Source organism: Lontra canadensis, unplaced genomic scaffold (assembly GCF_010015895.1).
Source record: "Lontra canadensis isolate GAN:19392208 unplaced genomic scaffold, GSC_riverotter_1.0 scaffold16, whole genome shotgun sequence".
In the NCBI taxonomy this organism is placed as follows: Eukaryota; Metazoa; Chordata; class Mammalia; order Carnivora; family Mustelidae; genus Lontra; species Lontra canadensis.
The window spans coordinates 19807613-19825595 of NW_022631010.1; the positions used below are offsets into that span (position 1 = coordinate 19807613).

The 17983-nt window shown below is 44.8% G+C and overlaps 1 protein-coding gene across 1 annotated transcript in view; it reads left to right on the forward strand.

Moving 5' to 3' along the window:
- Positions 1-17983, forward strand: part of KAT14 (lysine acetyltransferase 14) — a 34082-nt gene that overhangs the window by 13165 nt on the left and 2934 nt on the right. Inside the window, exons 4-9 of the mRNA XM_032859240.1 lie at positions 894-1075; positions 2741-3157; positions 3294-3862; positions 13991-14127; positions 14986-15161; positions 16743-16933. Coding sequence (XP_032715131.1) covers positions 894-1075; positions 2741-3157; positions 3294-3862; positions 13991-14127; positions 14986-15161; positions 16743-16933 — 1672 coding nt within the window. The remainder of the gene's footprint in view (positions 1-893; positions 1076-2740; positions 3158-3293; positions 3863-13990; positions 14128-14985; positions 15162-16742; positions 16934-17983) is intronic.

Here is a 17983-nt window from a genome sequence, read left to right on the forward strand (position 1 = left end):
GTTGCATCTGATTCCTGGGGTAAAGTGAACTGTTCACCAGGGCTAATGATTCTCTTGCTTCTCTCTTTCTTTCTTTCTTTCTTTCTTTCTTTCTTTCTTTCTTTCTTTCTTTCTTTTTAAAAGGTTTTTATTTATATTTGACAGAGAGAGAGAGATCACAAGCAGGCTCCCCACTGAGCAGAGAGCCCGATGTGGGGCTTGACCCCAGGACCCTGAGATCATGACCGGAGCCAAAGGCAGAGGCTTAACCCACTGAACCACCCAGGCTCCCCTCTCTTGCTTGCTTTCTTGAAAGCTGTATTTAATTCACATATAAAGACAACTTTCATTTCAATTAGCCTGTGGGACTCCATAATCACGATAATTGGGATAAGTGTTTTATTTTGAGCTTTATTTGAATTATTTCATTTAATCCCCACAGCAACCTTATGAGCTAAGTTCTGTTACTCTGATTTTAAAGGAGGAGAAACTGAGGCAGCCAGAAGGTGGTAGAACCAGGACTTGAAGCCAGGCAGGCTTCAGAGCCTCTCCTTTTTTTTTAAAAATATTTATGTATTTATTTTGAGAGAGAGAGAGAGCACACATGAGCGGGGAGAGAGGCAAAGAAAGAGGGAGAGAGAGAATCTCAAGTAGATTTCCTGGTGAGCACAGAGCACACATGGGGCATAGTCTCATGACCCTAAGATCATGACCTGAGCTGAAACCAGAGGCAACTGACTGAGCCACCCAGGTTCCCCCCAGAGCTTCTCTCCTGACTGTTAGGCTCTTTTTGTTCAAAGATTGGAGGTTCCCTAGCGTATCACAGGCTTGGAGTCCTAGAGTATACAGAGTGTATTTTCTACATAATGAGATCACTGAAAAGCCAGTAATGTTTAAATCCTTGGACTTTCCAGGAAAAAGACTTCGACTTGGTGGAGCACAGTAGCTGGTTGCCTCAGCGTGGGAAGCCCGATGTTCTTCCGTTCAGGTGCTCAGGAGTTTGGAGAACCAGGATGGTGGAAGCTTGTTCACAACAAGCCCCCAACAATGAAGCCTGAAGGAGAGAAGCTGTCTGCCTCGACTCTGAAAGTGAAAGGTACTCTTGGGAGAGCAGTCAGTGTAGGATGTTGACCCGGCCGAAGCCAAGTGTGAGCTTACGAGACATCCTGCTTGTACCAGGCAGAGCCCATCTGCCTCTCTGGAGTGACTCTGTTTGGCAATTTCATTATGACGCATTTTGTGTCTGCTAGAAATAAATACTGTATTAAAAATATTTTATCATTTAATCAAGTGACCAGTTGTATTTGTGCTTCCGAGGTGAGCACTCAAGTTATGAGTTCTATAAATTTCCTTTGGTATCTGAAAAGTTCTCTAGTTCCAATCTCATTTTGTTTTACACCTTTTTAATATGGAAAATTTTTAAACATCTACCAAGGTGAGTAGAATAATGTAATGAGCCCCTGTGTACCTTTCACCTTGCTTGAGCAGTTAATTGCTAGCAGTCTCATTTTATTTAGACCCCTTGGTACTTTCCCCCAACCCTCCACCCATCCCACCCCTTGGATTATTTACAAGGAAATCCCAGGTATCATTTAATTCTTAAACATGTCAGTATGTTGGGTGCCTGGGTGGCTCAGTTGATTAAGTGTCTGCCTCGGCTCAGGTCAGGATCCAGGGTCCTGGGTCGAGTCCTGAAGCAGACTCCCTGCTCATTGGGGACGCTGCTTCTCCCTCTGCCCCTGCTTCTACTCGTGTTCTCTCTCTCTCTCTCATAAATAAAATCTATTTTAAAAATCTCAGTATGTTATCTTTAGGAGATAAGGACTCTTTTGTAGTCTAACCATGAGACCATTCTCACACTTAAAAAAAAAAAAAAGAACCCCTTAGAGCCACACATTGATCTGATTTTTGTAAATCTAAAAAGTTTTAGTGAGTTTTAAATTTTTAAAAATATAATTGAGAAAAAAAAAATCAAATAGTATTGAAAAGTAGAAAGCGTGATAGTGTCCCTCTCCCAACACCTACACCTTTTTCACTCCCCAGAGTAACCACTGCTATCTCTTGTGAATGCTTTTAGAAGTTATTTCTGCATATTTAAGCATTTTTATTGAAAAATAAATTCTTCCTGTAATACCCATTCTCTGTTCCTTCTTCCCCTTACGATGATACCTTGGACATCTTTCCATAGCAGTACATGTAGATCTACCTTCTTTTCTTTTCTTTTTTTTTCATTGTATCCCATTGAGCAGCCTTAATATGGTGATACATAATAGGCCATTCCCCTGTTGATGGATGTTTTGGTTACTTCTACCTCTTTGTTGTTGTTATTTTAAACAATGCTACAGTTGTACAGATTTGTCTATAAATTATTTGTGCTAAATTCCTGGAAACAGGTTGCTGTATCGAAGGGCATTATTTATTCAGAATTTTAATTGGTGTTGTCAAATTACCCTCCAAAAAGTTGTAATAAAATATATGCCTTACTAGAAGGGCATGAACATACCCATTCCCCATATTCTTGCTGAGCATTACCAAACTTAATGTTTATCAATTTCGATAAGGAAAAGATGACATTTAATTAATTAAATTTGCATTATAATCCCTTTTTTCTTAAGAAAGCTCTAAGTCTTAGTTTAGGTCATTCATTGAACATTTCTCTATTTTGAACATGGTAGTTAAGTTCACAATAACAAATTAGTAAAACAAATTAAAGTTGAGATATTTGTTCTGGAAAATTTAGGTATTTATTCTTTCCCGGCAGCCTCAAAACCAACTTTAGATCCCATCATTACTGTTGAGGGCCTTCGAAAACGGGCAAGTCGGAATCCCGTGGAATCTGCCATGGAATTAAAAGAGAAAAGGTCCCGTACTCAGGAAGCAAAGGACATTAGGAGAGCCCAGAAGGAAGCAGCCAGCTTTCTTGACAGGAGTACTTCTTCGACTCCAGTGAAGTTCATAAGCCGTGGCCGCAGGCCAGATGTGATTCTAGAAAAAGGAGAAGTGATTGACTTCTCATCCTTGAGCTCCTCTGACCGCACCCCTTTGACCAGTCCATCTCCTTCTCCATCTCTGGATTTCTCCGCCCCTGGGACCCCTGCCTCTCACTCGGCCACACCCAGCTTGCTTTCAGAAGCAGATCTGATTCCAGATGTGATGCCACCGCAAGCCTTGTTTCATGGTAAGACTTGCCTTTCTTGCATCTTTGGTTTTATGTGTGGGCCCTGATATAATGCATGTGTGTTCACCTGGTGGGCCGTGTGCCCTGCACTTCTTTTTTCCTCAGTCCTGATCACACTGTCTTGCACTCTGCACAGATGACGACGAGATGGAAGGCGATGGGGTCATAGACCCAGGGATGGAGTACGTTCCACCTCCTGCTGGGGCAGCAGCGTCCGGGGCTGTAGTCGGGGGCAGAAAGAAGGTCCGAGCGCCGGAGCAGATAAAGCAGGAGGTAGAGAGTGAGGAGGAGAAGCCCGACAGGATGGACATTGACAGTGAAGACACAGATTCCAACACCTCTTTGCAAACCAGGACTCGAGAGAAGAGGAAGCCTCAGTTGGAGAAGGACAGGAAACCTAAAGGGCCCAAGTACACCCCTGTGAGCATCTATGAGGAGAAGCTGCTCCTGAAGCGGCTGGAAGCTTGTCCCAGTGCTGTAGCCATGACGCCGGAAGCTCGCAGACTAAAGCGGAAGCTGATTGTCAGGCAAGCGAAAAGGGATAGAGGATTACCACTTTTTGACTTGGATCAAGTTGTTAACGCTGCTCTTCTATTAGTTGATGGCATTTATGGAGCCAAAGAAGGAGGAGTTTCTAGGCTTCCAGCTGGACAAGCCACATACAGAACGACCTGTCCGGACTTCCGAATCCTTGACCGATACCAGGTGAGCCTCTCGGGGCGGCCATGGAGGTGGGGCAGGCAGCACCACCGAGTGGGCACAGCTGTGCTGGGACTTAAACTCCCAAGTGATCTGGGAGGAGACAGGAAACAGCAAGGGAGAAAGATACAAAAATTGCTGGGCTTTATGTTTTGAAACTATTCATTATGAATACCCATTAATACGTCTAGGTTGGTTTGTTTCCTTTTGGGCATTCAAGACAGAGCCTCGACATTTTGTCTCTTCTAGTCCCTGGCGGGGACTGAGTTTGCACATGGTTTGTGTCATCGCCCTGAATGACACTTTTGTGGAGGACGTAGAATGTGCCAGACCATGTGCTGAGCAGGCTCCGAGGACACGTAAACATCTCTGTAGGTAGGAGACACATGCAGGCATAGATCAATGTGTATCAGTGCTGCTCAAGAACGTCCAGAGGAGTCCAGGTGTGTGTGCGCTCCTGGGAATGAGAACTTCAGGAATATACCCTTCCACAGCATGAATGAGAGGTCCTATTTTCCTGAATCTTTGCTAGCTCTTGCTCCTAAGCAGCCTTTAACTACTTTTGCTAGTCTGATGGCTATGAAGTGAAATCTTATTTTTTATTTACATGTCTTCGTTTACAGGTGAGTTTAAACATTTTTCACGTTTCCTAGTTGTTTCTCTGTCGGTGAATTGCCTGTTTGGATAATTTGCACATTTTTCTGTCTTCTTTGGAAACTAGTGGGCTGATGGTGCCAGTGTTCTGATCTTATTCTGTGATGTACCATGTGTGGGGCCTTTTCTCCCATTGTGTTGGCCATGTGGTGTGTGGGCCTTTGCAGTTTGAAACTCTCCTGGAATTCTGGAACATCTTCTTCATTTCCTGTCTTCTATTTTCTCTCTTCTGTCTCTTTAGAACACACCTATTATTTGGATCTTGGACCCTTTAGACCAGGGGTTGGCAGGCTTTCTGTTAAGGGGCAGACAGTAGATGGTTCTGGCTTTGCAGACCACACAGTCTGAGTTGCAGCTACTCTACTGTGCTGTTTTTGAGACCAAGATAAAACAGTTGGGCATGGCTGTGTCCCAGTGACAACGTTATTTACTGCAACAGGCCAGATCCGGCCTATGGGGTATAGTTTGCCAACAACCCCTACCCTAGATGGATCCCTTGCTTTTCTTTTTTCCTATTTTCTTTCTTTCCTGGGAGGTAGTAACTTGCCTGCCTGTACCTAAGGGTGAATAGGGAGGACCGGGAGCCTACTACCCTGAGGCTTCCTATTTTCAGTCCCACCGTTGACCATGCCACGAGCTCCCATGTCCAGAATCTTCCTGAGCCTCTCCAGACAGTCTAGCCTTCTACCCATGGAGGGAAAAATCATTTCTGGATGTGGGCAGTGGGAGTGTAATTGGAGGCTTTAGCCTTTTAAGTAAAGAGACCCTCAGTCCATAGTCCTCTTGTCACTCTCAGTGTTAGCAGGACCCATCACCTTTCCTGAGGCTCTCTGTGTAAATCATGCCTCTCCTGGTCTGTCTGCACTGCTGCCTTAGGCTCTGGCTCTCTGTTCTTAGCCATTTGCCACTTATCAGATGATTTTGTTGTAGTCATCTACTCATCATGTCTTTGTTCTTGTGGGTTTGTCTTTTTAATCTCTATACTTAATTTTTTAAGTTGTGAAATGTATCCTATGAGTAAAGAATATATAAAACATATCAGTATAGTTTATAGACTAATAAAATAAGTGCTTTTGCATGTATCCCTTGGGTTAAGAAACAGAACATTACAAGCACATTGGAGGTTCTGTGTACTGCGTACTCCCCCCCCCCCCCACCCCGGGAGCCACTCTGAGTTTTTTTTTATGTCACCTTTAGTTTTTAAAAAAGGCTAAGTAGGAGGCACCCATCTAGCTTTGTAAGAACTTTGCCATTCTTAGAGGGAGGCTTCCAGGAAGGGTAAGCTGAGCAGTCTCTCTGGATCAATGCTGTAAAGGGAATTGTGCTCCCCTACCCCCATCCCCCCCTCCCTCCCCCACAAGGATATATTGACATTTTTGCTCCTGGTACTGGTGAGTGTGACCTTGTTTGGAAATAGGGCATTTGCAGATGTAATTAGTTAAGATGAGGTCGCACTGGAGCAGGGTGGGCACTTAATCCAATATGACTGGTGTCCTTATGAGAAGGAGGGAAGAGACAGAGACAGATCCAGGGAGACCTGCAGTTTACCCCTGTGCTTTCATGGAGCGCGTCCTTAGTGGCTTCAGGAGGAGAGCTGTCTGCGAAATAAAATTGGAGACTTTACATGATCAGAAGGCCCATGTGATGACCAGGGCAGAGCAGTGTTCCTATAAGCTAAGGGCCACTGAGGATTGCTGGCATTACCAGGAGGTAAGGAAAAGCATGGAGTGGATTCTTCCTTGGAATAGTCAGAGAACACATGGCCCTGCTGACCCCATGCTTTCTGACTTCTGGTCTCTAGAACTGTGGAAGAGTAAGTTTGTTATTTAAGCCACCGGGTTTGTGGGCCATAGCTATGGCAGCCCCAGGAGAACCACATGGTCATGTTCTGGCTCCAGCACCTGTGACCCCTTTCTTAAGTCAGTGTTCAAGGTCATTAGGCAGTCCTACAAGTCTGGGCAGGGGCAGGCCCTCTGTTTCCTGCCTCCTGACTGATGTGCTTTCCTCCAGCTTGTAGGAGGTCAGAGTCTTCTGATCCAGGGAGTGGGCAGGGAAGGAGTGGAGGAGTCTGAGAGTATGTGGTGAAACCCAGCTGAGCACTGATGAGATTTTGGGCTACAGCTCACTGAGTTTAGTAGATGGTCCAGCGTACCCTATGATCCTGTAATCGCACTGCTGGGTATTTATCCAAAAAATACAAATACATAAACTCAGAGGGATACATGCACCCCTTTGTTTATTGCAACATTACTTACAATAGCCAAGCTATAGAACCAACCCAGGTGTCCACTGATAGATGAGTGGTAAAGAACATGGGTTTTTTGTATATATACACATATATGTTTATAAATACGTGCACGCACACACACACACACACACACACACACACACACAGAGGAATATTACTCAGCTGTAAAAAATAAACAAAGAATGACATCTTGCCATTTGCAACGATGTGGCTGGAGCTAGAGAGCACAGTGCTAAACACAGTGAGTCAGAGAAAGACAAATACCGTATGGTTTCACTCATACGTGGAATTGAAGAACAAATGAAGGGGAAAAAAGATTAATCCAGAAACAGACTCTTAATTATAGAGAACAACTGCTGGTTGCTCCGGGGGAAGGGGGAAGAAGGGGATGGGGATTAAGGAGGGCACTCACGATAAAAAAAAATAAATGACAAAACTGAGTAAAAGATGACGCACTGTAGCAGTGACTTAAGACGATGGCCTCAGTGTGCCTGCCCTGGAGTGACCCTTGTCACTCAGTAGTGGTCCCGGAACCTCCCTTCCTGGACACTCACTGGCCCTTCCTCAGCGCTGAGCCTTCAGTTTCCTGTGCCTCAGCTTCACCTTTCTGTAGGTTTACCCCCGTGCTGTCATGGAGCGCGTCCTTAGTGGCTTCAGGAAGAGAGCTGCCTGCGAAATTAAATTGGAGACCTTACATGATCAGAAGGCCTTGAACTTAAGCCAGAGTCCCCAGCCAGCGCTGGGTAAAGCCGAGAAACACCTGAGCAGTCCTGGTGGCAGTGCTCTCCCTTTCCGAGGGAGAACGAGGCTCAACCTGGATCTCTGTGTCCAGACCCATTACAGAGGAGGATCCTTTGAGGTGGACCCCCCCCCACCGTCTCTTCCTTGGGGTCTTTCCCCCTGGGCCAGTCAATCTTAGAACCCTGGTTACCACCTAGGAAAAGGGGGACCCTAGCCTTCAACCTGTGGGACCCCTACTCCGTGCTATGGAAGCAGACCATCCAGAATGCCGGTCACACCTTCTCTAGGGATGGGACGTCCAGACGTCCACGGGGAGGCAGGCACCTGGCAGCAGGGGCTGAGGGCTTGGGGCTCAGACTACCCACAGCTTTTGCCTGCCTCTTTTTCTACTGCCTCGTTTTTCCCCAGCTCCAGAGGAGTCTGGTGCTGCCCCCGGGTTTCAAGAGGATGCTGCAGTACAGACCGGCCTGCCTCTCACCTTCCCCAAAGCCAGCTTGGAATTTTGGCTTGAAAGCAGTTAGTATTTGTCCATCTGCTTCCCAGATGTTTCTTCCCCTGATCTTCCTATTTTTGTATGCTTCTCTTTTTTTCTAAAGTCTGATTCTATAGTTTTAGTGGGTTTGGGGAAGGGATAAAATTGTGTGATTAATCCCCCATCCTAACCTGGAATTTTAGTATCATTTTAATGCAGTTACACAGGGGAGCAGCTATCAGTGCATTGGCTCGATCCATACTCTTTCTTGTTTCCTGATAAAATGGTCATAGCTATAAATGTCCCTGTAATACTACGTTAGCTATGACTTAGGACTTTTGGAATGACATGTTTATCAGTACTTAGCAGTTTGTATTTTTTCTCTTTATTTCCTCTGTAACCTGAGTTATTTAGTGCTTTTTGTTGTTGTTTTTTATTTTTAGATACATAGGCATTTTTAAGGTCTCTTGTAGTAATTGATTTAGTTTCCAATCAGATTATGTTGTGGTCAGAGAAAATAGTGTATATGATGATGGTTCTTAGTTATAAAGACAGTTACTTTTTGTAAGTCCTAACTTATGACATATGTTTATTTTTCTGTTAATTTTTTAATATTATCATGTAGTCTTTCTTCCAAACAGAATATTTTTGCATGCTCTTATCTTTTTTCTTTTGTATTATTTAGGTAACAGTAAACCTCACTAAATTGTTTACTCTTATTTCCCATCGTTTCTCCCTAGATTAATTTTTTGTTAGTTTACTTTTTAACAGTTTTAAAAAACATGGTCTTTGTGAGATTAATTTTGAATACCTATATGTCTGAGATTATTTTCCTTTCACTCTTGCATTCAAATGATAGCATAGCTGGATATAAAATTGTTATTTTATTTTTTCCTTCAACATTTTGAAATTATCACTCCATTATCTTGCATACAGTGTTGCTGCTGAGAGTCTCACTGTTGGCTTATTTGTGTTTCTTTGTAGGTGGCCTGTTTCTTCCTCTAGCACCCTGGAAGCTTTCAGAATTTTATCTTCCTTTCCATTCTTTAATTCTATTTGTGCATTTAAAAAGTGTTTTTTGATCTCATTTATCTTGTTAGACAGAGCATCTCCTTCAATCACAGGCGTCTTATATGCTGATTTGTTGTCAAAAACCACTAACCTCTGTGCTGGACAGCCAAGTACCACACAAAGAGTTGGGGCTACAGAGGAACAATAGCCTTATGGCTTTGCCTGGCCCAGGAGGCTGCAGCAGGCTGAGGAAGGGGCTGGGAGATTTTACAGGGAAATACAGGATCTAGCTGGTTTCCACGGGAATTGTGTCTGTGCCGCCAGCCTCTCAGATGTGTCTTCACGATAGTACTGGCTTCCTGAAACAAAAGGCTGAGAAGGCGGGAGCGGTTGTGCAAGAGAGAAGCAAAGGGACTTTAAAATTCAGCTTCCCTGAAGCCTCTGGGCAACCACTTTGACTTGTGTGCAACTTGATGCTTTTCATCGGTTTCATCTTGACATTCATCCTGCCTTGGTTCCCTGAGCCTCCCAGATTTGTGGTTTTGGTGTGGTGTCTCATTAATTTGAAGTTCTCTGTCATTACTGCTTTAAATATTTCTTCTGTTCCTTTCTCTCTTCTCGTTCTGGTATCGCTGTTATGTGTATTTTACACCTTTTGTGGTTGTAACACAGCATTGGATATGCTGTTCTGTTCTGGGTTTTTTTTAGTCTTTTTTTCCTCTTTGGTTTTCAGTTTTGGAAGTTCCTCTTGACATATTCTCAAGTTTGGAGGTCCTTTCTTCAACCCTATGCAGTCTACTAATGAGCCACCAAAGATAGTTCTGTATTTCTATTATGTTTTTGATCCCTAGCATTTCTTCTTGATTCTTTCTTAGCATTTCCATCTCCCTGATTAAAGTGCCCCCCTGTTCTTGGGTGTTGTCTACTTTGCCCAGTAGAGCCCTTAACATGTTAATCATAGTCGTCTGAAGTTCCTAGTCTAATAATTCCGACATCTCTGCCTTGTCTGAGTCTAGTTCCGATGCTTGCTCTGTCTCTTCAGACAGTGTCTTTTGCTTTTTAACATGCTTTGTAATTTTTTGTTGAAAACCAAATAGGATATCGTAGATAAAAAGAATTGTGGAAAATAGGCCTGTAGTGGTATAGAAGTGAGATGTAGAGTGAGAAGCATTCTGTGGACCTATGATTAGTTCTCAGTGAACATGTGTTCCTGGGCTTTGACTATCACAGTGCTTCTCAGATTTGCTTCCCCAGTTAGGTGGTGTGGAATGGCAGGAGGGAGCTGGAGATGGCTAATTCCCTTTCCACAGGTTGGTTAGGTTCTGATAAAACCCAGTGGGTCAGGACACCTGGTCCGGAAGGTGTCTGCCTTCAGCCCGGGTCATGATCCCAGGGTTCTGGGATCAAGCCCCACATGGGGCTTCTTGCTCAGTGGGGAGCCTGCTTCTCCCTCTGCTTGCCACTCCCCTTGCTTGTGCGCTCTCTCTCTCTCTCTCTCTCTCTCTCTCTCTGACAAATAAATAAATAATTAAATTTAAAAAAACCCACACCCAACCAATGGGTTAGGTTCTGGTAAAATAGTTTCTCTTGAGAGCAGACCTTGTTAAGAAGAACAAAGGACTCTGACGTATTTTCAAAACAGCTGCCTTTTCCCTGCTGGAAGCCTGAGGGGATTTTTCTTTGATCCTTACCATGAGAACCTGGTAGAGCTCCTGGAGGTAAAAGTCACAAAAATGTGCCCCCCCACCCCCCTGTAGTTTTTTCTCTCCCCTTCATCCACACTGTGCCTCCAGCAATTTGTCGGTTTGTCCCTGGAGGTTTCTACTCTGCTCTTCTACTCTTCTCTGTATCCACCTGTTGGTCTTTTCAGTTTGCGGGGGAGTAGTTCGCTCTGTGATTTCAGTTCTCTGAGGGATCTATGAAGAGTTGCTGATTCTCAGTTTGTTCAGACCCTGACTTGTCCACACATCCTTACCAGTACTTACCTTTTTTTATTATAGCTGTCTTAGTGGGTGTCAAGTGGTATCTCATTGTCATTTTGGTCTGCTTTTCTCTGATGACTGTTTATTTGCTTTTTGAAAACGTTTGGCTGTCTGGTAAATTATTCTGTCTTTTGCTGTGTAGTTTGTTTACTTTGTTTTTTTTTGCACTCCTTGTTGACGACATATCTTGAGTGTTTTTTCCCTTGTGACTGAATATTGTCTTGGTCTAACCAGGTGCCTTTGCTGGTGTATACACCCGAGGGAGGGGCAAAAGTCTGGTTCCTAGCTTGTTATCCTCTTGGCAAGTTAGAAGTCTCTAGCACTCCAGGTGCCCTGCTGTGACCCCTCTAGCCAGCACTTGCAGGCAAAGTTGACTGGCTGAGATCTACTCAGAGCAGAGCTTGCAAGAGGAAGTGGCCTGATCAAGAAGCACCTCCAGCCCCATCTGTGGTGGAAAGCCTTTCTCTGCTCTAGGCTGCCCTATGCTGCCTCACCTGTACCTGGCCTCCTTTGGTTTCTCCTGAGGTTTCTCAAAGCCTTTGTGTTCCATCTTCCTTCACACTCTTGTGGCATCTTTCAGGATGGGTTTGGGGAAGGGACCCAGCAGCCCACCTGGTGCTCCATTTTGTTTAGAACTGTAAGTTTGAAGAAACTCACTTAATATTTCCCAAACTTACCTGAGTTTGGGATGCTCCCCAGCCCCCCACACACCATTTTGTCATTCAGCAAACGTTGAGTACTTCATGTGTGCCAGGTACTCCTCTAGCTGGGGACGCTGCAGTGAATTAGGGCAGATGGTGCCCGCCTGATGGAGCAGTGAAATGACAGGACTAACTAAATGGGATAATTTCCTGCAAGGTGGGTGTTGCAGTGGGTGGGAGAGCAGAAGGCCGCAGTACCACTTGGGACAGGGTGCTTGAGGACCTCCTTTCAGTGGAGGTAGCACTTGATCCCATCTTCTCCACAAGGAGGACCTGCGTTGTAGAAGGTTCAGGGCAGAAGTCCCAGGTGCAGGCCCCAAGGCAGCAGATAGTTTGGTGTCTGGGGCTGGAGCCTAGTGATGGCAGAGGAAGTAGGTGGGAGATGAGGCCACAGAGGTAACAGGTAGATCCTGCAGCGAAAGGCAAGGACTTTAAATTGTAAGGGTAGTCACATAGGAGTTTTGACAAGGGAAGGGAATGTATTTGATTTTAAAAGAAGCATCTGGCTCCATGTGGAGAATGGGCGATAAGGGGTGAGAGTGGCAGTGGGGAGACCCGTGGGAAGTGGTGGCAGTGATCCGGGCAGATGTCGCAGGTGGGTAGGTGGAAAGAAGTCAGGGTACTGGATGACATCTGTGGAGTTCCACACAACTCACCTCGACACATGAACCAGATCGTCCATCATGGGCCAGCGGTCCGGTGGCTGCTGTCTCCATGGTCTATTGCTGCGTTGCAAATCACTCCAAAACTTAGAGGCTTAAAGCAGTATTCCGTCTTTCTTCTGATTCTTTGGGTTGACCAGGCTCAGCTGGGTGGTGATTCTACCCCACGTGTTGAAGGCTGAGGTCAGCCCTGTGACTGCCTTCAGCGGGGACCTCTGTCAGGATCGGAATGACCAGGATGGCTTCCCTTCCTCCAGAGCCCATCTCCATGGGGCCTCTAGACATTCCAGGGTCCAGCCTGGACACCATGGCAGTTGGACTGGGAGAGAGAGTGGAAGCTGCCGGTCCTCTTAAGGCCTGGGCTCAAGGTATACCAAAATGTTACTTCTGATACTTTGTCATTGGTCAAGGCCTGTTGCAAGGCCCACCCAGGTTCAAGGGGAGGGAATGGACTCTGCTGCTTGATAGGAGGAGCCACACGTCCCCATGGGTGCAGGTGGAAGTGTTGAGGCTGTCTTTGGAAACTATATACCATAGCTCTGAATTTCCCGCTGAAACTTTTTTGAAAGTCCTGGAAGAATTTCAGAGTCATCCTTTTGAAAGTTTTTTTTTTTTTTTAATTTTATTTATTTATTTGACAGTCAGAGATCACAAGTAGGCAGAGAGGCAGGCGGGGGGCAGGGGGAAGCAGGCTCCCCGCTGAGCAGGGGGTTTGATCCCAGGACCCTGGGATCATGACCTGAGCCGAAGGCAGAGGCTTAACCCACTGAGCCACCCAGGCGCCCCTGAAAGTTTTGGTGTCCATATGGGGAAAGTAATGAGAGCAAATTATAAAAGAAGGAATTCTTCCTCTCTTTCCAACAAAGTTATTTTCTAGGCTAAAGAGCAAACGGACTCTCCAAAAGCAAGTCAGGTTTCTAAACTTCACCCAGCCCTTGGCAAACCACTTTATAAATGTGCCTTTGAGTCTTCCATCTGGGCTCTTTGCTGTAAAACCCTAATTGCACACGTTCCGTTCCTCCATGACTGGGGGCCTTGGAGCAGCGTTCTGGGAAACAGACTTCTCTGTTTGGGCTCCCAGGGTGAATCCCACTTGTTCCTCTCTGACACCCATCTGAGGAGCACAGCGGGCCTCTCTGCTGTTGTGATTTGCCGTAAGGACGACGGTCTGTGTTAGTCCTGCTCCTGTCAGGTGTACTCAGTGGAGCAGAGGCCTGTTTTACTTAACGCTCACACAGGGCCAGCACTAGTTGGCCCCTGCTGCTCTGCGGATACCAGCCGACTCCTGCACCGTGACCCACGTGAGTGGGTTACCATCTGACGACTGGAGGTGTCAAGAGGGCAGAATGCAGCCAACAGAAACTGTAAATCCAGAGCTCAGTCCTGCTTTCCACTCACTCCAGTGGCTGAAAATTTTTAAGTAACTTTAAAATTGATTAAATTATCTCAAGTTTCAACTATTGCAACCAGGATCGGCTTTTCGTATCTGATCTTACGCAGAGGTACCTATGAGGTTTTTATTGCAAATCGAACATTCTGAATAAGCAATAAGAAAGACCTATTTTCCGACACATAAAAAAGTCCTATGTACTAATGATCTGTGAAATTAAACCCATCTTTTGAGTGACTTTATTTCTGCATAACCAGCATTTCTTTCTCATAGACTGCCTTGCCATCCAGGAAAGGGTTTCGGCACCAGACCACTAGGTTTCTGTATCGTTTGGTGGGATCTGAAGATATGGCCGTGGACCAGAGTATTGTCAGCCCTTACACCTCTCGGATCCTGAAGCCCTACATCAGGTACATGGGCAAGAGCTGTGATGTTGAGCATGTTATGAGGAATGGCGTTGGTGGCTTCTACATACTGGTCCTCCACAGCAGTGAGTCCACATCCTCCCCTGGGAACAGGCATCATCAACACGGACTGTGTCTGTGCTCCACGTCCAGTCTTATCCTTAGCTTGTTTTCGACTGTAGTTTCTGGCAGAAAGGACAGTCCTTTGAAAGAAATGTAAAAAGCAAGAATAAGTTAACTCCATTAGATTTCATTATGAGTATTATACTCATTGCGTTTCTTTTCAGTTTTAAAGTTGTATATATTTGGTAGTCTGGTAAATGAAAATGGGAGCGTTGTCTCAGTTGGGCTTAGTCTGGGGGTGATGATGAGTCTCGTTGTCTAGCAGTGCTGTGGAAGCTGTGCTGACTAGTGAGGCCCCCGGTTCTGTCTTGAGAAGGTGTGTTTGTGGCCCATACTCGAGGCAGAGTCCCGTGATCCTCCTTGCCCAGCACTGCCGTCTGCGCCCGGCCTGTGGAGGCAGTGTGCGAGCCTGCCCCCGTGGCCCCGACAGCGCTGGGCCCTCCCTCGCTGGCCTCTGTGGTGGGCCAGAGCGCTGGCTTGAGTCAGGCTGCTGTTGGGTCCCTCACTCTGTTCATGAAGGCTCGCCAGCACAAGTAGGTTCCTGTGAGGTGCAGAGGGCGAATTTTAAATTTCATACCAGAAAGTATCAGGCTTTCAAGTTGTCAAGGTATCTACCACAGAAAGTAACACAAGTTAACTTAGAATTTCAGGCCAAGTAAGGAGTTTATGTGAATCACTTGGCTAGGAATGACATTGTATATTTTTCTTGACTCGACTCTGTTTTTTTCTGCGGTCCTGGAGGCGTGATTATGAAACAAAGCCACCCAAATTGCAGCTCCTGTCACAGATTCGTTCCCACCTGCACAGGAGTGACCCTCACTGGACGCCGGAAGCCGAGGCACCTCTTGATTACTGTTATGTCCGGCCAAATCACATCCCAACGATAAACTCCATGTGTCAGGAGTTTTTCTGGCCTGGTATGTTCCCTTTCCCAAACTAGGCAGATCTGTTTTCTGTTTGGTTCACTTTAGTGGTATTTTTAAATTAGTGTATGTCATGCGACTCTAAAACCTTTACTCATGATTTCATTTAGTTTGTCTCTGCTAAGATAGGAACAGTAAAATATGAACACTTCTTTCTTCCTAAGATCAAGAAGAAGCCAGCAATTAAAGTAATAAACAGTATTTTTGTATGTTTCTCTTCCTTGTCTCTCTCCACTTCCAGAATAAAAGATTCATCCTGTTTTGCTTCTACATATGTCTAGATACCAGGTAATATCTACCTGGTATCAGTGATACACTGACTGGTACCTTGGGCGTGTTGGAACACTTTTGATTTTTTGCCTATTAATTCTATAATTTTGTTTATTTAGCTATTCCTTCGAGATAGTGTTAATAAAGCCAAAAGGCATTTTTAAAAAACCAAGTATCCCAATTGCAGACTTTATTTATTTATTTATTTATTTATTTATTAAGATTTTATTTATTTATCTGTCAGAGAGAGAGCGAGCACAGGCAGATAGGGTGGCAGGCATAGGCAGAGGGAGAAGCAGGCTCCCTGCCAAGCAAGGAGCCCAATGTGGGACTCGTTCCCAGGACACTGGGATCATGACCTGAGCCGAAGGCAGCCGCTTAACCAACTGAGCCACCCAGTGTCCCCCAATTGCAGACTTTAAAAATAAGAGTAAACCCAATATGATTTGTTATTTTATCAGCCTGAATATATTGTCTCTCTATAGACCAGAGCCACCAAGTAGAGGAGTGAACACATTCTCATCGCTAAATATAAACATGTTCTTTGTGGATCTGTCTTACCATGCTGCTTTGAAACGCAAAGGAAATATTACAGATGTTAGATAAGATTTCATTGGGATTAGAGCTGTGTCATCTTTGTTGTCTGATAATCATGTAACAGTGCACGTGTGGTGGCAGAGTTGTGTTCATCTTTTAGGAGTGGTATGGGGGCCAAAAGGAACATTCCAGGAGCATCTCCTACTTCCTGACCTTACTCTGGGTGCCTCCATACCTTATACATGCAATCATTATTTGTTTATCCCTTTCACTATAAAATGTAACCTTTGTACAAAAGAGCTTGTAAACTGGACACACAACAGTATGGGCGCTCGGGTCTTTGCTCCCACCCTGTGAGGTCTGGGTGTGCAGACACTGAGGCCCACATCTGATAGGTGTTGGCTGACACACACTGTAGAGGAGGCTAAGTTCAAAGGCAGGTATGTCCAGTTTTAGCCTGTGCATTCTCTACTACCGACCCTATCTTTCTTCTCTTCTTGTCAAACATGTACTTAGAAAAGACATAAATGGAATCATAGAATATGTGGTCTTTTCTGACTGCATTCCTTCAGTTAGCATGTTAGTTTCACTTTTATTTTTATGATCTAAATGTATGATGTCTATGCTAATATCTCTGTCTTCAGTTTTGTTTTTTGATTTTTGGGTTTTTTTAGCGTGCAGGTGTAGTTGTAAGTACAGACTGAACAGCTTGGTCTTAATTCCAGAAGCTTTACAGTTTGAATCTCCAATTATCTCTTTTCTTTTTAGGCATTGACCTGTCTGAGTGCCTGCAGTATCCAGACTTCAGTGTTGTTGTCCTTTATAAAAAAGTCATCATTGCCTTTGGCTTCATGGTTCCCGACGTGAAGTACAATGAAGCTTACATTTCATTTCTGTTTGTCCACCCTGAATGGAGAAGAGCAGGGATTGCAACATTCATGATTTATCATCTGATTCAGGTAAGCTGTGCTACCAGCTGGACTTTGGGCTCCTTCAGGAAGACGTGGAAGAGGGATGGAGGGACAGTGCTGGGCTGAGCCCTCCTAGCACGGCCAAACAGAATGGCTGGTCTCGGAAACCCTGTGAGAAAACATCCCTCCTGAGGCTCTTACCACACACAGATAAAAATCTTCCGCCTCTAGAATACGATCGCTGTTCAGGCCCAGGCTTCAAAGAAACCAGTTGTAAACATGTATAGTAAATAAAATGAGGTAATTCCAGAACTGAGAGCCCAAAGCCCTCGTAGGACCCATATTATATTGGTAACTGCTGCTGCTCTTAGGAACCCACCGCATGACTCTGAGGAGTGGAAGTGGAATTGTGGTCTTTGGGGTTTTTTTTTCTTATTGACGTATAACTGACATACAAAGCGTCCTCGTCTCAGCTGTACAGTGTGATGATTCCATACTTGTATATGTTGCGAAACAACACTGGCACCACACGGAGTTACGTAGCTACGAACATTTGTTTTCTTGGGATGAGAACCTTTAAGATCACATCACCTCTCTTAGCAACTTTCATTTATGCAGTACAGTATTGTAAACGCTAGTGTCCGTGCATTACGGGACATCCCCAGGACTGCCTTGTTTTATAACCTCCAAGTCTGTTCCTTTGGACGCCCCTACAGCCGGTTCACCAGCCTTCAACCCTGCTGCTGGCAGCTACCAGTCTGTTGTCTGTATCTGTGAGTTCAGCTTTTATTGTTTGTTTTTTAGATTCTGAGAGCTAAGTGAGATCATACGGTGCCTGTTTTTGTCTGACTTCTTTCACCAAGGATAATCCCACCTGTGCAATTGCAAAAGTTTTTAAGTATTTTTAAACATTTTAGCAAAACTATCTCAACCAAGACCATATATTCTCTTATTGCTGATTATTCTTCACTTTACTGTCACTGTACAGGCTGTATAAGTTTTTGAGACTTGATTTTAATATTGAATTATAATTCATCCTTTGATATCTCTGTACCACTGTTGAAGAAAATATACCATATATTAACATCAGAAAAACAT